The 19,893-nt window shown below is 30.6% G+C and overlaps 3 protein-coding genes across 5 annotated transcripts; 1 reads left to right on the forward strand and 2 right to left on the reverse strand.

The window, feature by feature from the left end:
• Positions 1-2,453: 2,453 nt before the first annotated feature.
• Positions 2,454-3,444, reverse strand: LOC110621583. The gene has a single exon (XM_021765856.2). The coding sequence runs from the start codon at positions 3,253-3,255 to the stop codon at positions 2,665-2,667; it is 591 nt and encodes a 196-aa protein (XP_021621548.1). The 5' UTR covers positions 3,256-3,444; the 3' UTR covers positions 2,454-2,664.
• Positions 3,445-3,589: 145 nt separating this feature from the next.
• On the reverse strand, positions 3,590-5,985 carry LOC110621573 (histone-lysine N-methyltransferase ATXR6). Its single transcript, XM_021765848.2, has 6 exons — positions 5,583-5,985; positions 5,252-5,332; positions 4,913-5,142; positions 4,343-4,443; positions 4,045-4,257; positions 3,590-3,933 (listed from the first exon to the last, which is right to left on the reverse strand). The coding sequence occupies exons 1-6, from the start codon at positions 5,860-5,862 to the stop codon at positions 3,774-3,776; spliced, it is 1,065 nt and encodes a 354-aa protein (XP_021621540.1). The 5' UTR covers positions 5,863-5,985; the 3' UTR covers positions 3,590-3,773.
• A 3,387-nt stretch (positions 5,986-9,372) lies between these two features.
• LOC110625711 (exonuclease mut-7 homolog) lies at positions 9,373-16,868 on the forward strand. 3 transcript variants are annotated; one of them, XR_006350121.1, is made up of 9 exons: positions 9,373-9,795; positions 10,408-10,539; positions 11,671-11,794; positions 13,308-13,753; positions 14,480-14,556; positions 14,662-14,797; positions 15,462-15,533; positions 15,607-15,810; positions 16,584-16,868. XR_006350121.1 is itself a non-coding variant. In XM_021771342.2 (8 exons), exons 1-8 carry the CDS (start codon positions 9,400-9,402, stop codon positions 16,641-16,643), a joined length of 1,575 nt encoding a protein of 524 aa, XP_021627034.1. In that variant the 5' UTR covers positions 9,373-9,399; the 3' UTR covers positions 16,644-16,868. The 3 variants fall into 3 exon arrangements, 2 of the variants coding, with proteins under 2 accessions (XP_021627034.1, XP_021627040.1); XM_021771342.2 differs by lacking the exon at positions 15,462-15,533; XM_021771348.2 differs by lacking the exon at positions 16,584-16,868 and having other exon boundaries at positions 15,462-15,750.
• The last annotated feature ends 3,025 nt before the right edge of the window (positions 16,869-19,893 follow it).

Genomic DNA, 19,893 nt, shown 5'->3' on the forward strand with positions numbered 1-19,893 from the left:
AAGGTGTCGGTCATTATTTATATCGTAAAGCGTTTGTATTTAAAAAAGAAAAAATATGAGATATTAGGGGTTAGCAGTATTCGGTTCAAATCAAAAAAATTGATCGAATCAAATTGATTTAAAATTTTAGTTTGGTTTTTTATACATTTCGATTCGGTTCGGTTTTTAATTTCAAAAATTTCGGTTATTTCGGTTCGGTTTGGTTTTGATCAGAAAAAATTGAAAAAACCAAACCGAACCGATTAGTGATAATAATATATTTTTTCAATAATATAGAGAAATTAAATTATATTAAAATTAAAATATTTTAATTAAATTTTAAAATATTAAAAATAAAGTGTAAAAAATTAAAAAATTATTAAAAATCAAAATCGATCAAACCAAATCGAATCAGACCGGTTCGGTTCGATTCGATTTCTGACCAAAATCGGTTCGATTCGATTTTTATAAACACTAAAATTTTAGTTTTTGGTTTATTCGGTTCGATTTAATTTTAAACCGAACCGACCGAATGCTCACCCCTATGAGATATATGAAGTTTCGGATCCAATTGAAAATAATGAATAACTTGAAGACACTACAACTTTGAATTTGAAATAGGAGTGAGCAGTATTCGGTTCAAATCAAAAAAATCGACTGAACCAAATTAATTTGAAATTTTGATTCGATTTTTTATTTATTTCGATTCGATTCGGTTCAATTTTTAATTTTAAAAAATTTGATTATTTCAGTTTGGTTTGATTTTAATAAAAAAATCGAAAAAATCGAACTAAACCGATTAGTGATAATAGTATATTATTTTCAATAATATAGAGATTAGGTTATATTAAGGTTAAAATATTCTAATTAAATTTTAAAATACTAAAAATAAAGTGTAAAAAATAAAAAATTATTAAAAATTCAAAACAATCAAATCGAACTGAATTAAATCGGTTCGATTTGATTTTTAACTAAAATCAATTCGATTCGATTTTCAGTTTATTCCAATGCTCACCCTAATTTGAAACACATTCATTTACCCTTTTGGCTAGTTGAATGAAATTCATTTTTTTTAAAAAAAAAAGGGTTATATTTGCTGTTGGATTTATTCATATATTCATGAAAAAGGAAGTATAAAATTTTCTTTGGGATTGGCCTGAAAAAGAAAGAAAGAAGATTGAAATGTAAATAGACATTGATTAACTCAAAGAAAAAAAGAAAGAAGCTTGAGCATATAACAACTAGTGAAGAAGATGAACTTGAAGTAATTGAAGCAAGGACAATAAGAAATAGTGTTTGGATCTCTGAGAAACTGCAAGAAAAATTTTGAAATTGCTTTGGCTGTTTAGATGTAAGAATCAATGAAAAAATTGAATGACTTCTACCATTTCTGTTGGGACAATAACACCTAAAAGAGTTTCCCTAGGGATCTGAGTTCTGATGAAAATCTCTGCCAACAAACAGATATATTTTTTGCTTGGATTGGAGGGACCTCAGTAGCAAACACCCAAACAAAGTACACAATTTTTCAGCTGATAGTGTAGTCTCTTTTTATTTTCTTTGTTAAGCTTCAGATAAGGACCACAATAGTTTTTGTGGGGTGTGTGTATGTGATCCTTGATCTGATGGGTGATTGCAGTCACATATATTTTCAAGCAAAAGTGTTAACTGTGGGACCACTTCTTGTGGGGGTGCATCTCATTCCTATCCTGTTACTTATATGGCTTCAATTTTCTAATATATTTTCTTACCCTATCTAAAATCTTCATAAATTATGAATTTAGATAAAATTTTAGAAAACACAATGAAATTTGGGTTTTAGGGTCGAAGATTTTTTTTTTTAATATTGCAACTGGAGAGTACATGAATCTAAAATTGTGTTTATTTTAACAAATTCAATGGTTCACTCCCTTCTCTCTCTCTACACTATATGCCAACTACCATATGATTATTGCAGACCCTAATTTGGACCACACTAGGTTTGATGTAATAAACAAAGAACATAGGGTGGTCCTAGACTTGTCAAAAATCATAAGTTGCAGGGAAGTTTATGTGTGTTTGTTTTCTGCACTGACAGTCCTTACTCTTTTCTAGCTAGCAGCTGCTGCTTCTGTGCAACTTTCTTAGTACTGGGCTTTACATGAACTTCACTGTCCATCATCAATTTGGCAAGAGCAAATGCCAAATTGGTGTTTCAGTTCTCAACTTATCTTGTCCATTTGGATGGTTTCTAATGGAGAATTTGCTTTGTTTGGTTGGGAGGAAATTGTTGATCTGCTGCTTAACCCTACCCACTACCCTTCAGCACTCTTATGGATAAATTGTCTTAAAAGTCCACAATCAATAAGAGCCCAAAAGGCCCAAAAGGCCTACTATGGCCTTTCTGGCTGAATTAACTCGGAACTCAATTGAGTTGGCTTAAAATTTTCAGCAGAGATCATTGATTAAACTGAAGCTGAAGTAAAAAAATAAAATAAAAAGAAAAAACGGGATATTGATGGTTCAATTAGATTCATAAATGCATACATAGATGAACATTAATATTGAATTTCCTGGTGAAGTGACAGGAAAGGAAATTTAGACACCAAATGCAATGGTGAAATTATTGGGTAAAAACACAAGGAAAGACAGTAGAGATCATAAAAAAGAATGGCCAAATGAAGTCCAAATGCAATCAGCAAGCCTTCATTGCTCCAGTTGCTTCTGCTGCTTCTCCTCATCTGTCATAAAAGCTGTGATTGGGAAAGATTTCCCAATACCCATTGGAGTCTTGAAGTAAATTTTCTTGCTTTCTGGGTCTTCAATGCTCATTTCAGTAATTGGCACCCATAGAAACATCTGTTTGCTCTTAACACCAGTCATTTTTTTCATCTTCAACTTCTCTACATATGCAGTCACTTCAATGGCATAGCTTACTTTGGTATTGGTTCCAACAAAGAAATGTTCACAAGGAGCCTTTTGTTTCATCCACACAAACCCAGTTTCTCTAACTCTTCCACATTCTTCAAGATCTTGAAGAGGAAGAACACCCTTTGGAAATCCTAGCTCTTCAAGAAGTTCTATGGAGTGGCGATGGCATTCTTCAGCCCCGTAAACAATTTCTGCACCAGCACGTTCACCTTCAACTGACTTGGTACTAGACATTTTGAAGTGATCCAGATACTGGTCTTGTTCTTTTAGTTCTCGGATGGTGAAGAGAAATCCAGTTGCCTTCATATATATGAAGAGGAAATAAGAGTTTCGGGTGGTTGGCTGGAGGTTGAACTGAATAAACATTTTTTACAAGGTGGTTCACCTAACTGCTAGCGAATTGCTGGGTTGGTAGTTTGGTCACCTATTTCTCTTTGAAACAAGGAAGACAGAATTTCAGGAGCATTTCGAGTACTCGCACACAATCGAGTCATAGTTTCTTGGGGAAATCAGAATTTGCTGGTCTCTGATTTCTGACCATCTTCCAGGTTTGCTTGAAATTAAGTGCTGCAGGATCTATTTGGATCCAGAAGCTTTTCAACAATCAGAAAACAAGAGCAGCAGGCACAAGGAATCTGGGCAGAACTTGCCAGTAGAAGAAACATCTATGCGTGTAAAAATGTGTAATGAAATGACAAGGTGTTGAAAGTGAAGTGCACAAGACATTTTCACATTGTCAATTTGTCAATCTCTTTAGAATTTCTTTCTTCCATGATTTCTTTTCATGTGTACATAAGGGTTGAATGAACTACAGAATTGTATGATTAGCTTGTTAGTTGCTGAGCAGTCCCATTGATCTTTTTTCTAAATGAAAACAAAGAAACTTAAACAAAGTGCTCCGTTGGATATTCATGTTCATATCCATTGTAGTCATAATATAATCGTTCTCCCTTCTTTATATCTCTATTTGCAATCAGTAGAACTCGACAACTTCCATTAACATTGAATCTCACACATTTAAGGTTCTGCTTCTTTTTTCCATCCCTGCATCAAAAGGAGTTTATATACAGATCAGATGAAAGTAAAGCTGCTACCAGACATGATAAAGTAAGCTATGTTTCCATGTTTATCTGGACATGTTGAGAATGTGCTTACAGCGAATGATTATTGATTCCGTTGATAAAGCGAGCTATGTTTCCACGTTTATCTGGACATATGACAAGGCTTTGTGAAGGATTAGCAGCACAAAGCAATGTCATCATGCTATCCCCATCATCATTTTCCCGGTTTTTCAAGTAATCAACATCCCCAACATACTCTGTGATGATTGTTAAATCTTTAATGGATCTATCTGCCTCTACAGTGAACCTGTTACAACCACAGGTATACTGCAAATTGACAAATCGCCATCAGGGAAAAAGACAATCTGAAAACAGACATCGTAAGCACATACCCTTCTTTGGGATCAAAAACAACCATAAGGGGTGGACATTCTCCTCTATCCATCATTCTTTTACACATATTTAAGGCTTCAATGTCTTCTTTTGGCAAGACCTATAAGGCAATAATACTAGAATTGTAAGAAAAAAAATTCAATACAAATAACCCAATGGCAACCGAAAACTTGACTTTGACTATAAATTCTATGAACAATATACCTCGTGCATACCATTCAATTCAATTTTAACTCTGAACTTCACGAGGATGAACAAATAAATAGCAATAAAGAATGACTATTAAGAACCGCATAATATGTATCTAAGCACCATGGAAACAACGAATTCAAATAAACTGAATCAATAGATAACTAGATACAAGTAATGCCAAATTTGACCCAATTGCTCTAGAGTCCTTAGATGTATCAGCATTCAGCAATCAAGTCATTCCCATTAATTTTAAGACAGGTCTTCCAAGTGTGCAATCCAGATGCATGCATGGTTATCCAGCCAGAAACTTGACACTTGCATTTCCTAGTATCCCTAAATTCACTTGACTGTTCATTGAGGATAGCCACCGAGTTTACCTGCATGCCCCCCTTCTCTAAAGCTGGACAATTGGCAGACCTGGGCGCCATGCCCGGTTGATAAGTGAGTTCATTGCTATATTCGGTTCCTGAAGCTGTCAATGCTGTTGCTAGAGATCTCATTTGCTCTAATCTCCTTTCAGGATCTTCACTTGGAGTGAAAGGTAATAACTTTCTTTTCTTTTTCGACATTACTAAGCTACTAGACCGCTTTCTTTTCTTCAGGCTATCTAAAAATATCCAAGAAAAAATAATTGCAATCAATATCAACTAATTAGCTAAACTAAGAAATCGAAATTCTGAAGCAGGAATCATTTCTAAAATGGAAGTGCAGGATACCTTGACTTAGCTTCTGAATCAATTCTGGGGACCTTTGAATGCGAAAGAAATCAATGATTTTGGTTTGAACTAGAGGAAATGCTGCATATCACCAAAGATACCCAATTATTAGTTTGGAAATTTGAGACCATCACAACAGAAATTAAAAGAAAAAACTCATTTAGATTGGGAAAAATGCGAGGGACATGATAAAAGCAACTAATGACTACCCAATCTTAAATCCCTAAAAACCCATAAGTCGAACATCAGCATCCAATCAAACTAAAACCCAAATCATTAAAGACAACAAAATCCGAGAAATCTAAAAGGAAATATAAGAACTTGAACGTACACTTGGGTTTTTTTAGATTGGAGCAAGAAGGACAAAACCAAGACCCTTTGGGGACGGAAACAAGTATGGGTCTTAAGCAAAAGAGATGATACCCTCCATCACATTTGTCACAAAGAAGCAGCTCGGCCGGAGAATGGCCGGACCCACATTCATTGCAGCAGGCATCGTCGTAGTCGGCAGCATTATCAGCATAGAGAGAACTAGAAAGAGGATTTGGAGCCTGAGTTCTGCGCCTGAGTGCCACCGTTGTTGTGGTTTTGGTTTTTGCTGAAGAAGCCATGGAAATGGATTGGAAGTGTGGATGAAGAGGGAATCGAAAGCGAAGGACAAGCGTTAGTTTTAAGTACGGTCGATGGAGGCAAAGATGAGAATTTTTCGCGCGTTATTTTGGTTTCGCGGGAAGTGCTCCTTGGCGCCATTGTTTTTCTTTTGGAGCTTATGGCTAAAATAACTAAAATTTGAGGAAAATTATTAATTAGTCCCTACACTATACAAAAATTTATTAATTACTCACTTATTATTTTTTAAATACTCTAATTAATTTCCATTTCAATGTAATTTTAATTGAATTGAAATTTTTTATTAAATTCCTTATTTTTTTCATTTAGTTTTTTTTTTTACAAAAGTCAACATTTAATTTTCTTATTGGTTAATAAAATTAAGCTATTAAAATTTTATTTTAATTTAAATAAAAAACTTACTCTAATTTTTATAGATTAATAAAACTTAAACCAGTAGTTTACATATTAAAAACAGCTATTTAGTTATTGTAAAATTAAAAAATAAATAATTTATTCTGGAGATTTATTATTTAATTTTTTAGTATTGTAATTATTAATAAATCAGTTTCCAATTTTTAGAAACCTATTAGAATATCCTTATTTTCCTTTCTGTCATCGAAATAGTTATTCCGTCTTCTTTTCAGTTAAAATTAGATAAAGGACGAGTAATAAAACTTTTAAAATTTAATTTTACTTTCAAATAAAATCTCTTATATAATTTTTTGATAAAGGATGAGAGATAAAACTTTTAAAATCTATTTTTACTCTCAAATAAAATCTCTTATATAGTTTTTTGATATTATTATTATTAACAAGTGAGTTTTTATATTTTTATAAATTTATTAAAATGTTTTTATTTTTTTTATATATTAAAATATTATTATTGTTTTTTTCGTAAAGGAAATAGTCCATCATCCTCAATAAAAAAAACAAAAGATGACGATTATAAAGGAGAAGAATAAAAAAAAAAGACAATAAGAAGATGACAAAGAAGAAAAAACATAAAAAAAAGAAGGACAATAAGAAGATAATGAAAAAGAAAAAGAAAAAAAAATAATGGGTAATTTGGAATTTTGTTAGATATATATATATTTTAAATAGAGATTGGGACTTAAGAGAGTAGAATCTGAAATTTCTCATATTTATTTAAATGTATTTACTATTAAACTATACCTATGAGTGCGTCTTTTGTTATAAATTTAAATATATAAATAGACGGAATGATTATTTTATTAATGAAAAAAAAAGAATGTTTTAATAGATTTCTAAAATTATAGAAATTGACTTGTTAATAATAATAATATTTAGAGACTAAATCATAAAATTTTTTATTTTTTTTATTTAGTTATTTTTTTTTTACAAAATTCAACATTTAATTTTCTTATTGTTTAATAAAATTAAGCTATTAAAATTTTGTTTTAATTTAAATAAAAAACTTACTCACTCTAGTTTTTATATATTAATAAAACCTAAACCAGTAGTTTATATATTAAAAACAGCTATTTAGTTATTGTAAAATTAAAAAACAAATAATTTATTCTATATTATGATTATGAAAAATACAATTAAATAAACCGCCAATTCAGTCTATATTCTAAAGAATATAATTAAATATTTATTATCATCATATTTATTTAAAATATGAATTTTAACATATAAAAATTAATAAATGAATTTTATTAAAGTTCTATTTATCTGTGAAAATAATTTATATTTAAAAAATATTTTTCATGAAAAATAACTTATTTTTTATTAGTTAATTTTAATTTAAAAAATAAAAATATATTAATAAATTTATATATAAATATTTTAATAAAAATCTTAAAGTATAAAAAATAATTTAATTTTTTTATCATGAAAATATTTCTAATTAATTATATCTTTTTAGTGTTTTAAATGTTAAAAAATTGCGCTTGAAAGAAAAACACTCACTTCCAAAGTAATTAGGATGAGAGAACTTATCGAATCCATAAAAAGCAATTATCTATATGCAAAATTCAAAAATCACCAAATAAAAAAAGATAGACCAAGAGAAAATTATGTCTAAAGAATTTAGACTCTAAACTGTGAATTTGCAATCTCAAATATAATGGAAAAAAGAAGTAAAATCTAAAAAGAAGTATAAAATTAAAAAAACCACCTAGAGAGAAAAGATAGCCCACTCTAAGATAGATGATTTTTCTTTTTCTAGATAAAATTTGGTTTGTAAAAGTTTTAATATACAACAGCACTTGGTTCAAAAGAAATCTAAACAATATTTTTCAAAGAAATCATATTAAACATAAAATTTAAATTTAAATATAACATAACACCATAACACTAAAAAAAGTTTATTCCTAATAAAATTTTAAAATTATCAAGTCAAACAATTTGGATCAAAATCCGACAACAAAGAGAAGACAATCTATAACAGTGTCGTTGAAAAGCTACACTCCACTAACGAGCAAGATGAAATAGAAGCGTAATCCAATAACACGAAAAAAAAAAAACCTTATTCGTATATAAAAACTACACATGTTTTCAGCATTTTCTCCATAGGAAAGGAAAGGAATACTCATTTGGAATTCAAAGGACTAGCCATAAACCATGAAACACAATAATTATAGTTGGAAGGGCAGAAGGTTGAAACTCTATCTCCATGCATATGGTGGTAGAGAGATGTGGTGGTAGGCAGAGAACCAGAGCAGCTTAAAGAGAATGTCATAAATGTATTGGAGATAGATTCATTATACAAATTCAAAGTTATGACAGATCAAGTCGGTCTTTCCATCCTTAAGGAAGAGATTTATAGGGACATAAATGATAAAAGCAAAATCAACTAAAATAATGAAAAATAAAAGGATATAAGAAGAAAAATCTACAATTGAACACTTATACTATAAGCAGGGGCGGAGGGAAGGTACGGTAAGAGGGCACGTGCCGTATCGGTGATCAAAAAATATTTTGAAGGGGGATAAAGGTGCCGCAGCGACGCAGCCGGTGGTGTCCTACCAAAGATAAGCTCCTGGCTCCACCACCGACACTTATATCAACTTTTAACAAAATATATCAACTTTCATTTACCACTCATAAGCACTTATACTAAAAACATAACAATTTAAACTTAAAAATACTTAGTGTTCAAATCATTTGGTGCTTTAAACTAAAATTTACAAGATATGACAAACAATGCCGTAACTATATATATGGGGAGAGATTACATATATGACTTTAGATTATATAACATATTCTTTTTGTTTTATAATTTTTTCGTGTTATTTTATTTTTTAATACGTATTAAAAAATTTAATTTTATTATTTTTTTAATTATAATTATTTTAAATATATTAAATTTTATTAAATATTAAGAAACATTTTAAAAAATTTATTGAAAATAAAAAAATTTAAATAGAATTATAATATTTAATTTATATATTATTATAATTAAAAAAATAAAAATTATGAGAGGCAACAGTAATTACAAATAACTGTCCAATACATATTTATTTAAATAACTGTACTGAGCCAATTTGGATCCATCTCATGCTTCCTCTGGTATGGATTCCCCGCATCAAAAGCCTCTAATAATTCACCTTGTCTCATCCACCGACTCACCCGAGTTCACTCTCCTGAATCGGGCTCTAACTCGAACCTCAGTCATCGGACTCGACGCTGAGTGGAAACCCATTCGGAACCCTCACAAATCAACTTTCCCCACTGTCTCTCTCCTCCAACTCGCTTGCCAACTCAGGCCCCAACTCGGCTCCGACTCCGACGAGTCTCTGGTTTTCCTGCTCGACCTGTCCTTAATTCCGTTATCTTCAATATGGGAACTGCTGAGGGAGATTTTTGTTTCTCCAGATATACTGAAGTTAGGGTTTAGATTTAAACAGGATTTGGTTTTTTTGTCTTCAACTTTCTGCTCGCAAGGCTGTGATCCTGGGTTTGATAAGGTAAGTGCAGAATTTTATATCATAAGCTGTTTGGATTCCGAGAAAATTACTCTTTCATTTGTTTTTGTATTCTAATAATCCATCATATTGCTTATGTGTGAGAAAGAAATTGGTTAGAAGGAAAATGGTTTCAATTTTCATCTTCATTTCCTCTCAAGAACAATAGTGTAAGGCTATGCTTGTTTCTCTTTGTTATTGGGAATGGAATGCAATACTTGGAATATGATTTTCTTTGTTCCTCAGGAATCCATTATCTTTGCATGGTATTTTCATATTTAAAAAACTATTTACATTGGAAGGGATATAGTTTTAGGTGATATATCCATTAAATATTTTATGTGTCATTTGAAACTTTGAATAAGATTACTATGATCTAAACATTCATTCCTTTTCCATTTCCAACCAGAATAAACATGGCCTGAGACGCGCCTTAGGACTCAAATTTAGTATTGAATTTCATGGGTTGGCTTAGATGAAGTTGTGACGCTGCATTTGTCAAAGCAGGACTTCAATGCCTTGTGCTCAGAGAATTAAACGATTTAGTGTTTATTATATTATTTTTTTGCAGCGATCATGTGCTGTGTTTCTAATTGCTAAACATTTGGTGTGTAGGTGGAACCCTATTTGGATATAACCAGCATAAACCATTTTCTGCAACACAAGCACCGGGGAAGGAAGACACCAAAAGATACCAAGAGTTTGGCATCTATCTGCAATGATTTATTGGGGATTTCTCTTTCAAAGGTTTGGCCTTGAATGCTTTACTTTCCTGCTCAAAGCCTCAAACCCAAACGCATATGAACTTGAGAATTCAAGCTTCTTGTAATTTTGGCATATATTCATTTACTTGTGATGTAATAGGAACATCAAGTATTTGTTATATCCTGAAGCATATTGGTTTCTTGTTGTATCCGTTGCCTTAGGACAATATTGCAATGTACGCTTGATGAAATGGTGGCTCTAAATGAGAATAAAAGATATTAGATTTAATTTGCTGGTACTCTTAAATCTAGAAAACAAGCAACAATACATATGAATACCTAATGATGTGGGTATTCAACCTCCCAAATTGGTAAAAGCTGATGATTTAGTTAATCTTTCTTCACTGGTGAGAATGTAAGTCCTGTATCACTTTTTGTTAACTATTTCCCAAATCTAATAAATGCTCACTTTTATAAATGACTCTGGCGTGCTAATACCAAAATTAGAAGTTTGAAATGAAATTCTCATCATCTTATTTTACATCTTATCTTTGTATAATGCATAAAATGTGAGATTACTGTGTGAGAATTATAGTTTATCACTTAATCAGGGACAAAGAAAGAATGTAGCCAGTATAATATTTTATTTTAGGAAATTTTATCACTAACTGCAACTGCTTGAAGTTGTTTTTCATCGATGAAAGTGATCATATGTGTAATCCAAAATGGACACTAGATTCATAATTGTGAAAGTATTAAGGTGAAAGCTTTAATCAATTACTAGGTTTGTCTTTTGCTTGAAATATCACACATCTTGCTGGATGTTAGATGTAAACTGCATAGCTGAATATCCTCCAAGTTAACACACAATACAAAGGTGAATAAGTTTACAGATCCTCATTATTCAAATTTCATTTGGAGCAGGACTATTAACATGCAATAATAAGGTGAATGGGTTTACAAGTTCTCATTATACGAGCTTCATTTTGGGGCAAGGCTGTCCTACCTGGCTAAGTTAACAAAAATTATGTTTTTTTCTCCTCCATATCTCATTCTGGAGGGTTATCCTAGTACCTTTTAGGAATGACTTGTTGGATCTTGTATTTCCTCTGGGATTTATTTACAGTTACTGCATTCTATAGTATAAGTTGTTAATGTTATCTGTCTCCTATAGGAACTTCAATGTAGTGATTGGTCATGTCGTCCTCTTACAGAAGAGCAAAAAACATATGCAGCAATTGATGCGCACTGCTTGCTTGAAATATTCAACGTCTTCAAGGCCAATCTTGTCAAAGAAGGTTTGTGGTGCTGAAAAATTTTTTACTTTTAAGGTTGCAATTTGCTAATGTAATTCAAATTCATGATTTTAGATGATATGGATTCACCTGTAGCAGGTTGTCACAGTATGTAATGCATCCAGCATTGTGGAATCTAGTAGGGTTAAATGTAGGGTAATTACTAAAACTTCGTTGAAGTTAGTATACCATGCATAATTCACTTTCTTTCTTGCTGTTTCAAATTAGTCTCCCTGGCCCCTTTTATTTGATAATAGATCTACATTTTACTCCTCGATTTATAAAACTGCGGATTGTTTTTTTGCTTGCTGACATTTTAAATTTGGCTGCATGTTACTCCTTAAAATTTGTAAGATCACTAACAATAAAGCACTTTAATTCCTCAAGATCATACACTTTTAAATGGTGGTAGAGTAAGGACTAAAAGTACCCATCTATGAATCAGTAGAGAAGAAAGTACATATTAGCCCAGACCCTAGGAGGAGGAGGAAGGGTGTGGTTAGTAATTTACCCTTAAATCTTGGTGGGAGTTTGGCAATCCAGTTTGGCTGATTTGCACAAAGGCCAAGGTGATGAAAACACTACTTACTTGAAAAGCTAAGAAATTAGGCTTTCTCCCACAGCTGAGCTCTATATTGTTTGATTATTTGTACAGTTACCGGGTCATACTGCCAAATTTGTTTTCCCTTCCAGTTTCAACTTTCAAGGAGTCTGTTTTTCATGGTTTGAATTCATTACCCTAGGTTATGTTAGAGCAACCTTACCATTGTATCAAGTTTTTATAATTATCATTCGCTAATGCTTAAAAATATGTTGCTTAAAATGTTTTTCTGTTTAGTAGTCTAGCTTCAAACCGCATCATGTCTTATCTATGCATGTGAAAAATTCATAAGAGGGTGAATGACTGCATCATGAGTTTTTAGAATACTCTGATTCACGTGTCTTAGAAAAACTTCTCAAGTTGTCACCTATTGTAAACTTTCATGATAATTTACATAAATTGTTCAAGATATTACCAGAGGCTAATTGTAGCTTTTGAACCTTTTAAAATTGTATATGTTGTGCCACATCCTGATTTTGGTTATCTTAAATTAAATTTATGGTTTAACATTATGAATATATGACACACATTGAGCAATACTCTTTGTGATCCATGATTGTTAAGCTACATTTGATCAGTAATAATTAAATTAATCAACGACAATATAGTTGTTGATAGGGATGCTTCAGCGGTCATTCATATTTGTAGCAGATAATGAACATCACTTGCTAAAAGAATAGAAGCAACCTAAGTAGCAGTTAATGAACATCATTTGCTAAACAAAACTTAGTTTATTTACTTTCCCTTGCATTTGTTCTGTGTGTTTAAAATTTGAAATTTGAATTTTTCTGTTGAAAGAGCAGGTGTTATTGGAAAACTATGGAGATTCTTGATAGGTTGTTCTTTTCAGTTTGTTCTTTTGAGGCCTAGAGGCTCTTTTGAGATGATGTAAATTTTCATTTATGTTACTTGTAGGGAAAACTTATGGCACCATAATGGAATTGCATTCTTCCAATATTAATCTTGGGTTGAAAGAACTTCTTCAAAAGCAAGATATTGGTGATGCACTCATTAGAAGCAACTTTCCTGAGGCTTTGAATATTGTCCAAGCTACTGTAACTTCTGAGGATTCTCACAGAGTAGCCAACGGGGAGAAACTAATTTCAATGCCATCAACTAGAAATACTATGCCTATGGATGAAGTTCTCTTGAATATAGTAAGAAAATATGGTGAAAAAATATTGTTGAAAGCATCTGATAGGAAGCCAAAATCCTCCAAAAAGAAAGGGAAGAAACGCTCCTCCTTAGTTGCAGTTTGCAGGGAAAAACAATTAGATGGCATAGGTGACTGGCAAGGGCCCCCACCATGGGATTTGTCCTTAGGTGGTGATGGATGGCCCAAGTTCCTATGTGATGTTATGGTGAGATCACTTTGTTATTTGTGCTTTCTATTTACTTTTCCTACAAAATGCAAGCTTTTAACCAGGCAAACTAATATGAAGAAGTTACCTCACGGGCCAATTTATATTTCTATTGGTCAGGAATGGCAACGGGGCAGAAAAGACCGAGTTTTACCATTCCAGTCCCTGCCCTGTTAGGTATCTGAGTGGGGCAAAAAAAAAATGACGTGTGGGGGCTGGTTTTTCATTTTAATTGTAAAGTAAATAAAAAATGTTTTTTTATATATATGATATATTATTATATACTTCTATATTAAGTTTTATATACTATGAAGTTGTAGTTGAGTGTTAAGAAAAAAAAATGGTGTATTTTTAAAAGCAAAACTGATGCGGGGTCCAATGTCCATTACATTATCATTGGAGGGGTCGGGATTACCTGCTGGGTTCAGGGTGAGGGAGGATTCCCTATCAGGAGTTCAGGGCAGACCAGGTGTTACCATCCCAAGTATCGTTTCATTTCCTAAGCCTTCAGCTGTTGCATAAAGGTGATTGTGATGGTCTTAGTTTCAATCATCAACGAAAGAATAGGACGTAGTTGCCCATAATGCACATATTCCCTTTTATCTTTCTCCTTGGATTAATAAAATAATTCAGCTAAGATTCCTCTTCAGTTTGATGTTAATTTGTAATTTTATACAACTTTGTTTATAATGGAAATGATAGGCTAACAGAGTTTTAATTACTCAGGTTGAAGGCTTGGCAAAACATTTACGATGTGTTGGGATGGATGCTGCAATTCCATATTCAAAAAAGCCAGAACCCAGGTATTCCACAGAACATGTATGCTTTTTATGTAATTTATTCCCGTCTATAAATATCTTTGAGCCATGAAAAGTGAATCTTTATCCACTTTCTGTTATTATATTCAGAGAATTGATAGATCAGGCATACAAAGAGCAGAGAGTGCTTTTGACACGCGATGCCAAGCTATTGAGACACCAATACTTGATAAAGAATCAAATATACAGAGTGAAGAGTCTTCTTAAAAATGAACAACTTCTTGAGGTATATATATGCATTTAGGACAGCAATTGAGATGAGCCTAGTGAGCACCATGGTGTTCTAACTAGCTTCATTTAATTCTAGATCTTGCTTGAGTTCAACTTGGGCTCAAAAATTGTTCCATTTTGCTTCATGAATCTCAAACTAGCTCTAGCCTTATTATTCAAGTGAATTTATAGAATTTCAACTCAATTTTGATTCATAATTTTTTTTTTCTTTAAGATGTATTAGAAACAATTTCATTGATAGTAATCAATTTAGTAGCAATTGTATTTATCTTGCTATCATGATATTTTGAATTGTCAATAGAACTTCAAACTTGTTTCATTAAAGAATTTGAATTTCAGTTTGCATTTAGCTTAGATTTTATAATAGAATGACTAATATTTCAATGGCGGGCAGTGGAACTGGACTTGAGTGGCTTGGTTCATTTTCACAGCCTCATATGCAATCAAACAAGGAGGACCATTTGTTGGTGATTATTAAGAAAAATCGCCAGCAGTATTCTTCCTTTTTTCCCCTTTCTATTTCTTCTTGTTCTAAACTTTTGTATGATTTTTGCTATTGACCATAGTAATATTCTTTCATGACTAGGACAATCCATATGATTTTTGTATTCAGTTTCTCACTGTTTGAGTTGTTTCTTTTAACATATTATATACAATAGTACAATGGGACGTTGGAGGTCTACCTTTTCTGCCAATTTGCTTTGGAAAGCTAATCCAGGGATGTTATAGAGGTCGATGTCAAATTTATTCCAATAGTGCATTGCGAATTAACAAGTGATGAAATGTAGTTCTGAACTTTTGTAGGTGATTGAAAGTTTCCAATTAAAAATTACTGAGGATAAACTGATGTCAAGGTGCACTAAATGCAATGGGAGATTTATTCAAAAGCCACTAACAACGGAAGAGGCTGTTGAAGCTGCAAAGGGCTTTCAGAAAATTCCTGACTGCTTGTTTAACAAAAATTTAGAGTTCTGGCAGTGTATGGATTGCAACCAACTGTATTGGGAGGTTTGGTCTTCATGCGCCTTTTTTTTCCTTGCTATTATTGAGATATTACTTTCACGCGGAAAAAACTTGAAGGTTGTAAACAATTATTCCAGCATCTAGGAAACTTTTATCTTTCTCCTATTCCTAAAGGAGGTTTGATGATGAGTTTGCATTTGGCATTGATTAACAAAACAACATGTGCAAGTAAGATTCAATGGTTTTTTCTAGCTTATAAGATGGCTAACTAGCTCATAAGCTCTAAAATTAAGCTGACCTATTTCTTTATAATATTTTTTATGCTTATAACCCAAAAAAAAGGGAGAAAAAAGAAAAAGTAAGCTGGAGGGACAACTTTTCTTCTTGTGCTTATAAAAACTATGCTTATAAATTAGTTTGATCAAATACTTTATCATATTGGCCTCATTTAATTTTAGAACTCTACTGTTATCTGCTTATTAGCTATTGATAAGCATTTTTAATTAACATATAATTGCTTAAAATTTTAAATGCTTGTAAGTTAAAATTGGCTTATAAACACAAACTTGACTAATTTTTTCATAAGCTAGGCTAAACACCCTTTAGTTTAGGGCCATTTCCTGATTCTTTGGTTGAACCACTGTCTGTTTATTATGTTTAGGTGACATCAGTAACTCATTTCGAGCTCCTGATGAAATGTGCTTATGTTGTTGTTCCTTTTTTTCTGGGAAAGATTCATTTTGTTGTACCTCAAGTATGATTGTGCAGAATAGCTAACTTTGTTAGCATGAAGACTAATGTCCATATCATTATTGCAGGGAACCCAATACCAGAATGCAGTTCAGAAGTTCATTGACATCTGCAAGTTGAATGAGTAAAGTTTAAGTTGATCGTTGATTGATGCTTCTGCCCACAGAAGCAGAATAGGTAATTTTGTACAACATATGTATCAGAAATTGTCTATCTGTTCTACATTTATTTCTTGGTTCAAGCATTACAATTTAATGACTGTATTTTGTGAGGAAAGAAGATAAAGAGATAGAAGCCCTGATACTCTGTTTTATATGTATCTATCAATTAATCTCAGAAGATTCTAAATTTCAGTGTTTTTCTTTTTCTTTGTAAGAAGAAATCTACAAACTTTTCTGGATTTCAAATAAAGGGCGAAAAGCAAAAAGTTAAAATATAATTTTTTATTTTTTATTTTTTTGCGTTAAAATTAGAAATTTTAATTAATGTATTTATACTAATCACTTAAATTTATTTATATTATATCATTAATTTCAACATTAAATTTAATAAAAATAATGTCACGATTTTAATGAGCATTTTAAATTAATATTTTAATTAATTTTTTAAAAAATAGTAAAAAAAATCTTCTATTTTTTGTATTAAAATTTAAAATTTTAATTAATATATTTTATATTAATCACTTAAAATTGTTAATTTGAACATTAAGTTTAATAAAAATAACACGTCATGATCTGAGCGCCTTAAATTAATATTTCAAAGATGAAAGCCGAAAGAACAATAATGCACTCCTCACTCCAGGAACTGCACTAATGATCACGAGCTACAAACAGAGAAAGAAGACCATAAGACGCATGATGCAACGCCAGGCAGCAGAAAGTGTCCCATGCACATGACACGTGGCTGATTAACGGCAGTGAAAGACTTTTGGTTTTCTTGGAATTGAAGTGGGGCCATAGACGCTCTGATTGGACCCCTCTCTTAGTTTTCTTGATTCCGTTTGCTTACGTCGTTAACACGTTTCGCCACTGGATGGCCATACTGTCCTTTCAATTCTATCCGGCTCGAAACTCTAGCTGGCTTGGACTTCGAGCCGCCGCCACTGTTTAATTTCTCAATATTTGGTGGCTTAAAAAAAATTTGAAAACAAATAACATACAAATAAGTGAAAATTAATTAAACACTTATCATTAAGAAAAAAAATATAAAATTATTGTAAAATTATATAATATTTAAATTTTTTTAATTAAAATGAAGTACATACTTTTATTTTAAATAAAATTTTCAAATATTAATTAAAATAAATTTTTGTAAAATCATTAATTCTAAACATATAATTAATGATAAATTTAATAGGTTTAACTTACAAATTATGAAAAATATTATAAAGAAAACTTACAGATTATCCTAAATTACAATAAAAATTGTAAAAGTAGATTAGTTTTAAAAATAAAAAAGGAAAACAAAAATTGCTGAAATATAATTTTTTTAAAAAAAATTACAAATTATACATGTATATCATAATATTAATAAATACTGATAATTTTTAATATTATTAAAAAACATTAATGTTGATAAATAAAATATAATTATTAATTAAAAATATAAAAATTTATAATATTTTTATTTTAAATTTTAATTTATATTAAATTAATAATTTAATTTTTTATTAATATTTTTAATAATATTTAAAAATTACTGCTATTTATTATCTATATAATACTAAAAATACTATTTTAATATAAATTCAATCATATATTCTAAAACAAAAAATTAATAAAATTATAAAATAGATTTTTCCTATATTTTATATATTCTGAATCAAATGGAACTAATATTATTATATGTGAAAAAAAAAAATCTTTGAGTTTTAAGAATAAAATATTGTGGGAATTAAATTTTTATTTTTCTTATAATATTTAATTACTACTTTAAAGGTTAAATGTAGCTAAACTTATAATATTTTCATATTATGGTTCCGTTTAGAGTTGAAGTTAAAAGATTAAAAATATGTTTTAGAACAATATCATTTTTCACATGAAGTTAATAAAAATTATTTAATAATCTTAAAATATGTTAATTTAATTTTATATTATTTCTAGCAAGTATAGATTAATTTTTTTTTTCAATAATAATATTAAATAATTATATATATTAATTAAAAATTAAACTATCCATCTCACTAATTTCGAAATTTATTGTTAAATTATTTATGATTTATTAACAAATATTTAAGTTTTTTTTTTCTTCTTTACTTCCTATCATCATTGCTTATTTCCTTTACCTTTTTTTGTGGTCAGATTTTTCAAATGGGGGGCCAAACCAATTCAATATTGTTTTCTTGATTTGGTGTTTGATGACCCAAAAAGCAAAAATGATTTTTTGATGGATCACAATTTTATTTCCTTTATTTTTTTTTCCTTTATCTTAAAAAGCAAGTTTCAACAATTTTCTTTGGGGGTTGATGTCTCTTTTTGAGTTTTGTCAAAATTAAACTATTTATTTTAATTTTTAAAATTCAACTAAAATGTTAATATAGTTAATTTATTTTAATTTTTAATTAGGTGGATTAAATATTACGAATAATTAAAATCACAAAAATTAAGTAAATAAAAATATAAGAACTAAATTATATATATTAAAACTAAAATAAGCTATTAACATTTGGTTTGAAAATAATATATTAGAGAGTTTGATAAAATAATGGGTTTAATAGTAATTTATTTATATATTATATCTTATAAATTCCTATTTTATAAAATTAAATATAAATTAAATTAAATTTTGTTAAAATAATTAAATTTTAAAAATATGCCAAAATTTATATATATGCATGTGTATCGACTTTCTATAAATCAACGGTTTAATGTCCATATTTTTAACTTTCGATACAAGTTTCCCTCTGTAATCCTTTTGTAACTCGATGATTTCGCCTTTTCCTCTTTCTTAAACCTAACTTCTTATTTCCCTTTCCCTATGGAAGACGATCTGCGTCAATTAACTATCGATGAAGAAGAAAATGTTGCTGTCCCTGTTAAGAGATTCAGAGATATTTTGATCGTCACTTATGATTTCTGTATGGTGGGGATGTTTCTTACATACAATCCAATCAATTTTCAGAATATGCAGGCCTCTTTGACAGATTTATGACATCTTTTAGAGGGGATGCTGTTGTCCTTGATAAGCTTCATGAGGAGATTGCAGTCGAAATAAATGATGATGCTAAAAAAAGGCTAAGAAACACTAAACATAACGTTGTTATAGGTTTTCCTTCCTCTCAATAGGTTGTCTTTAACAACACCCCTACGAATGTTAATTTGACAGGCAATAGTGAAGCGGCTCATCCCGTCAAAGGTCGGGATAGCCGAAAGCAATGAT

This window comes from Manihot esculenta, chromosome 1, assembly GCF_001659605.2.
Source record: "Manihot esculenta cultivar AM560-2 chromosome 1, M.esculenta_v8, whole genome shotgun sequence".
NCBI classification, from domain to species: domain Eukaryota; kingdom Viridiplantae; phylum Streptophyta; class Magnoliopsida; order Malpighiales; family Euphorbiaceae; genus Manihot; species Manihot esculenta.

Bases quoted from the DNA above. Each gene is read 5' to 3' on its own strand.
- LOC110621583 (XM_021765856.2), bottom strand. From the start codon at position 3,255: ATGTTTATTCAGTTCAACCTCCAGCCAACCACCCGAAACTCTTATTTC.
- LOC110621573 (XM_021765848.2), bottom strand. From the start codon at position 5,862: ATGGCTTCTTCAGCAAAAACCAAAACCACAACAACGGTGGCACTCAGG. The intron at 5,333-5,582 runs GTACGTTCAAGT...GGTGATATGCAG, and splicing joins CAATCTAAAAAAACCCAAGT to CATTTCCTCTAGTTCAAACC. The intron at 4,258-4,342 runs GTATGTGCTTAC...TGGTTGTAACAG, and splicing joins GTTTTTGATCCCAAAGAAGG to GTTCACTGTAGAGGCAGATA.
- LOC110625711 (XM_021771342.2), top strand. From the start codon at position 9,400: ATGGATTCCCCGCATCAAAAGCCTCTAATAATTCACCTTGTCTCATCC. The intron at 11,795-13,307 runs GTTTGTGGTGCT...TGTTACTTGTAG, and splicing joins GGCCAATCTTGTCAAAGAAG to GGAAAACTTATGGCACCATA. The intron at 14,798-15,606 runs GTATATATATGC...GAACTTTTGTAG, and splicing joins AAAATGAACAACTTCTTGAG to GTGATTGAAAGTTTCCAATT.